General features: G+C 34.5%; 1 protein-coding gene across 1 annotated transcript; it reads left to right on the forward strand.

Moving 5' to 3' along the window:
* The first annotated feature begins 2,250 nt into the window (after window positions 1-2,250).
* Window positions 2,251-5,407, forward strand: LOC110036877. The gene is made up of 2 exons (XM_020741425.1): window positions 2,251-2,371; window positions 2,929-5,407. Exons 1-2 carry the CDS (start codon window positions 2,346-2,348, stop codon window positions 5,141-5,143), a joined length of 2,241 nt encoding a protein of 746 aa, XP_020597084.1. The 5' UTR covers window positions 2,251-2,345; the 3' UTR covers window positions 5,144-5,407.
* Window positions 5,408-6,165: the final 758 nt, after the last annotated feature.

Genomic DNA, 6,165 nt, shown 5'->3' on the forward strand with positions numbered 1-6,165 from the left:
AAAAAGTTATAACGACTTTTGGCACCTAGGAAGGATCTTTTGGTATTTCAAGCTCTTCAAAACTCCAAGAACATCCAGAGGTTGTAGATAGCAGTAGGAATGTAGATTTCTACCTTTTCTGGAGAGATTGGTGAGGGATTTTGAGAGATATGTGTAAGGAAGTGTACGAGCATTGTGTGGATCAGCAGAAGGCTTTGTTGGAGAGATTTTCATCTTTTTTTCAAAGGGAAAAAGTTATGTATTGTGTTCTTCATTATTTTATAATTATTATAAACATTTTCTAGTGGATTTTCTTTGGTTTAATGTAGTTTTCTGTTGTGTTTTATCCATCATTTGTGACTAGTCTTCTTAACTATTTTCTTTTGGTATGAAGTTGTGGCATGAGTAGAAAAGTTTTTTTTATGATAGACTTCCTTTTATTTCTATATGATGATTAATATCTTCGTTGCTTCATTGACATAGCTTAAGTGGCAATAAGTTATGTTAAAATCTGTTGTATGTGAAACTAAGACCCGGAAGAGTAGTGATCTTGTAACTTAGGTGCACTCACATTGTCCGGTTGGCTATGGTGATGCAGTTTAGGCTGCAATCCATTTTTTTAAGGAAATATAATTCATGATCTGTTTCTATATTAAGCTTCTAGGGGACAACTAGTTATGTAAAATTAATATAATACTAAGTGTACCTATACGTTCAGAAGAGGGTACGTGGACATATGTTTGTTGTTGCACTTAATTTATTACATAATTCTATCAATTCTTTACTGCTTATGTCATCATCTTCATTTTACTTTTCTTTTATGATGAAATGGATGTATGTTTAGGAATTTATATTTGCTTAAAATTTTTCTTATTTTATTAATGTGATGATATTTTCACCATTTCTTAATTTACATTGCAAACTGCCCATTTGTAATGTTACAATCCATTGTGAATATAAGGTCCTGGGAGGGCTATGATTTCACCAAACTAGTGAGTACTACACTAAACCTTAGATGGAGGGGAGCCAAGTCCAAGGGGGAGTGCAAATAGACAGAGAGATAAGTTTTAATGGGAGTAGAATTGATGATTCTAGAGTGACAGGCTAGAACCTTTATCAATTTGGTCTTTAGTTCAGAACCTGAGGCCTGATTGGTCCTAATAGAGAGGCATAGTGGCAATCTGGAAGCGAGAGTTTAGAATCTACTCAGCACAACCATATCAATCAGAAACTTAACTTTAGATTAGTTAGTGTGTTTATGAACTCGGGAGAGGGTAAAGAATATGTATGTTCCTATTTGTCACTGGCCACATTAAAATCTGAGCATTTCATTTCTACGCATTATCTAGGTCGTCGCAGGTGAAAGGTAGTTTTTAATATCTCAAAATTCTCTAAACCAATTTCTCTAGTTAGGTTTACCTTTAGATTGAGTTTGTATTTAGGAGTCTTTATTCGAAAAACTCCTTTAATCGTCATTCCAAACTTAAATCTGACAATAGTAGACTAGAATTAGCCTAAGGGATTCTTATCTCGCTTTGTTGTGGAATCGACACTCTGGTCTTAAGCTACTTGTAACGATACACATATGTGCGTAGAACCCCTACTGTATAAAATATAAATCAATTCTAAATTCTATAACATATCCATTTTGAACATTAGCCGCCTAAGTAAACTTGGTCAATTTTTTTGCCATGGGATTAAATGTCTGCGTACTTGCGGTCGGATCAAGTATTTGGTATCATCACCAGAGATTGAAATTGAAGTAATTACACATACATGTACGTGCACATTCTAGGGGGCATCATATGTCAACCATTTAATGAATTGAACTTGAAATCGTTAGCAAATTTTCTTGGCTACATTCGTGATGCAAGCCTCGGGTTTCTCACTCTTAATCTTAAATTGATTGTAAGAGATGTCGTTTTAGTCAACTTTGTTAATTGTGAGTCTGTTCTCTACATTATTATTTTGAATTTGTTGTGGTTAATTGTAGATGTTTCTGTGGTGGTTATTGTTTCTCAAGTTTTAAGATGGCATTATTGCTCTTGACTTCTTTATTTTGAGTTATATTACATGTAGTTGGATTGCATTTTTTTCTATTTAAATTAAATTTAGTGTGGCCTTCATTTTTCTCAAAAAAAAAAAAAAAGAAAAAAAAACAAAGAAAAGAGAGCCCTAAATATTTTCTAAATTACATAAATATCCGCCTGAATATGGCTGAAAGTTTACCAATTAGTTTTAAATTGTTAAGCAGAAAATAAGTAAAATAAATACATACAAAGAGCGCAGGTTTTCGTCTTTCGATACTCGCAACTCGTGAAAAAATTAAAAAAATAAATAAAATCTGCTCTCTCGCACTTCGATAGATGCAAGCTGACGGTATCCAGATGGGGTGAGTTCTCGGAATCCAGTTCTTGGCTTTTTACATATATGCATCGTACCTATTCTCTGCATAATTTAACCTAGGGTTTGATGTATTTACTGATGTGCTTTGAGTTCTAATTATCGTCTTGCTAAAAGTAAAGCAACTCAGTTGACGTCGATTGCTTTTCTTGAAGCTCTGCTATCTATTACTACATATTATTTTAATGGAGATGTTTTTTGTGTCTTGCTTAAGATTTTTCCAAGCGATTAAATTTAGAACCAGCGAAGATATAAAATTAGGAGAAGTATTTGGAAATAAAAGCAAAATTTAAATTTAACCACTTTAAGTTCGACCCTTTCTTATGGGTTGCTAATCCTTTGATGATACAAGAACAAATTTTTCAATCAGTATACTATTTGCCAGTCTTCTTTAACTGTTGACAGTATTTATGATCTGATGTTTGGAAACAACGACTAAGACTCATTTTCCCCTTTCTTTCGGAGTGATCAGATTTTATCGGTTGTTCTGCTTAATATTATTTTTTTTTACCTATTTTAAATTCGTTTTATTATATTACAATTCAGATGTAAAGCAAGTGATGAATTTCGGATTGGGGATTTTGTATGGGGGAAGATCCATGGCCACTTGTGGTGGCCTGGGCAAGTCTGCAACCCATCAGATGCATCAATAGAAGCCAGGAATTCCGAACATCTTGATCATCATGTTCTAGTGGCCTACTTCGGTGATATTACATTTGCTTGGTGCGAACCTTCCGAATTGAAACCCTTCAAAGAGGAGTTTGAACATTTATCTCATCAGAATAGCTCTCATGGCTTTATTAGTGCTGTTAAGGATGCTATGCATGAGATAGAGAACTGTTTAAGGTCTGATTTGACTTGTTATTGTGTGCCTTCAGAGAAAATTGTTCAATTTAGGATGAGTAGGAATAATGGTATTGGCAAATCTTCTATTGCTAATTATTCTCCTGCTGCTTTCCTTAGTCACCTTCAAGATGTTGCACAGGATGTTTCGGTTGCCAGTATGCTTGATGTTACCATGCTGAGGAGCTGGGCTGCTTCATTCTATCTTAGAAATGGATGCTTTTTTAAAATGATTGAGGATTTATTTGATGAAAAAAAAACTGATCTGAATGCTTTACCTGAAAATTCTTACAAGGACAAGCGTCGTGGAGATTCTCAAATCACTGGAGGAAGGGTGGTTAAAGGACCACTGAATTCTTGTGATGAAGCTTCGAGGAAGAAGAGGAGTATGGCTGAACTCATTCTGTTGGCTGATTCTGAGGTGGAAGACAAACTTGGCACAGTCGAGAATGAAACCAAAGGCCATATAAATCTAGGCTTATTGCAAAACCAGAAAAAGAAGAGGAAAAAGGAAAAGCAGAAGCCTAAGGTTCCTGTTGATAAGGCAACTAAAGTTATGAATGATGAGGAGAATGGCACAACAAGACGTGAGCGAAAGAAGAGCAAATATCTTTCTCCCCCTTACACTACTGGCTTTACTGAGCGCTCAAATTCATTGAAGTCAGTGGATCCTGATGTTTCAGAGAATGATTCCGAATCTTCTCAGCATATGCAAGCTAAATTTCCAGAGGGATCCACAAATGAAGGTGATCCGATCACTCATTTATTATCCAACTATAATGAGGCTTCTGCACATGATATATTAATAAAACTTTTCTTTGTGGCAAGCAATCCTCTTCATCTGCGGAGGAACTTTCCATTAGAGACAGTGATGGAATTCTTTCTGATGCACAGAAGCTTGGTTTACTCTGGCACTCTAATGCTTGAAAATTTTTCTGAGCATCATGGTGATTCAGGCACATTTAGAAATCCTCCACTGCTTGAAATGGAATCGAATGAAGCTTCATCTGGGAAAAAGAAAAATAACCAGGAGGATGAATCCAATCCAGAATATGCGTTGGGGAGACATGAGAATAGAGGAAAAGTTAAGAAAGATCAAGCTACAACAGAAACTACAAAAAGTTTTTGTCTGAATGGAGTGAATGCTTCAACGGGTAGATCAAGGTACAGAGGGAAGAGAAGTGCTGATGATGCTCTTATTGGTGGTGTGGAGAAATTAAATCATATAACCATTAATTATTTAGGTGAAGATAAAATAGAAGAGAAGAGAAGTAAAACTGCTGGCATAGTTAATGATGGAAAAGCGAGGCAAACAGGAAATGTGCATCATGTCAGCTCCAGTCATAAGCGAAAGAGCTATGATGATCTTAGTAATGGTCAGCACCAATCTGAATTTAGTCATTTTCTGTATGATAACCCCAGGAAAAGCCCCATCAAATCAAAGAGGACAAAACATGCCGTCAGTGACAATGAAAATTCAGTAGCTCTACTTTTGACATTTTCTCCTGGAATCACACTTCCTTCTAAGGATGAGCTCCTTTCGCTGTTTAGTAAATATGGGGACTTGATAAATCACGAGACTGAGTTGTTCAGAGATCCCGGTTGTGCTAGAGTTGTTTTTGCAAGGGCAAGTGATGCGAAGAAGGCTTTGACTGGTATAAGAAACAGTAAAAATTTCCCATTTTTGGTTGTTGATTGTCAATCATTCAATCTGCCGCAATCCACGGATAGTCCCTCGCCATCTCAATCTGATTCCAACGCATCACTTTTAAGGATAAGTCGAGATCTTCAAAGAATGATAGATGCACTTTCACCAAAGAAAGGTAACACTTTTCACGGGTTGCAGCCGGTGGTCAGGAAAGATTTAATTAATGACATCAAGGGACTACTAAATAAGGTTAAAAAGTTAATTACTTGAGTTTTTAAGACATCAACTAAATCACTAGGCATGTTTTTCTTTCTGAACTTTGAGCATCTATTTACCATTACAGTTTAATAAACTTATCCTTGTATTTTGTATGCATGTTCTCCCTGAATGTTGCCGTAATATATGTCTACGAAGAGCATGGCCTACAAATATCCTAATATGCGATGTTTTGTGCGATGATTTGGAGATTATGGTATAAATGATGTTTGGTATCTACTCTATAAAACCTTTGTTTATGCATATTTGATTATTTTTTTTGTGGGGTAAAATTGATGACTCGAATGGCAGGTTTGTGGTAGCATTACTTTGTTACTGTCATGGCAAACTATCCTATTGTGTGCAGTATTGCTGTTGATCGTGGGTAAGCCATAGCGATGAGTTTGGTTCGATACCTACTAATTATATACCTTTAAATTCTCAGTTTTGTGTTTAGTCTTTGTATTCTTTATAATTTACTGAAAGTTTGATGCGTGCCTATATTTGTTCTTGCCAACAAGTATTGGTTGTCACTTGAATTTGCTTATTTTAAAGCCTTTGAATTTGCTTATTTTAAAGCCTAAAGCCTCAAATCTTTTTATAACTTCCACAGCATTCTTTCTCTAGTAATGTTTTTCTTTCTATCATTAATCTTATTGATTTGGTTTGACCGATGATGTAGATTTCTTAAACATGTAGAATCATGTTGGACTTCCAATAATATTACTTTATTTTTATTGTTTGTTGAGTGTTTAAGTATAAAATTGATAAGGGGTTGTTTAGGATCACTTTTTTTTCTTTTATTTTGTTTTGTTTGCATTTTATTTTAAAATAAAATTTATTTGGCATGTTTAAATAGGATAAGATTGCTTTTAAAAGCAGTCCAAGCATTTAAAATATTTTCTTAGTGTTTTTAAGATCAAGTTGATTTATTTTAAAAATATATAAATTGAACATATTAGACAATTTTTTTTTAAATTAAAAGCAAAAAAACATATATATATGTATATATATATATATATATATATATATACATA

Source organism: Phalaenopsis equestris, unplaced genomic scaffold (assembly GCF_001263595.1).
Source record: "Phalaenopsis equestris unplaced genomic scaffold, ASM126359v1 Scaffold212122, whole genome shotgun sequence".
NCBI classification, from domain to species: domain Eukaryota; kingdom Viridiplantae; phylum Streptophyta; class Magnoliopsida; order Asparagales; family Orchidaceae; genus Phalaenopsis; species Phalaenopsis equestris.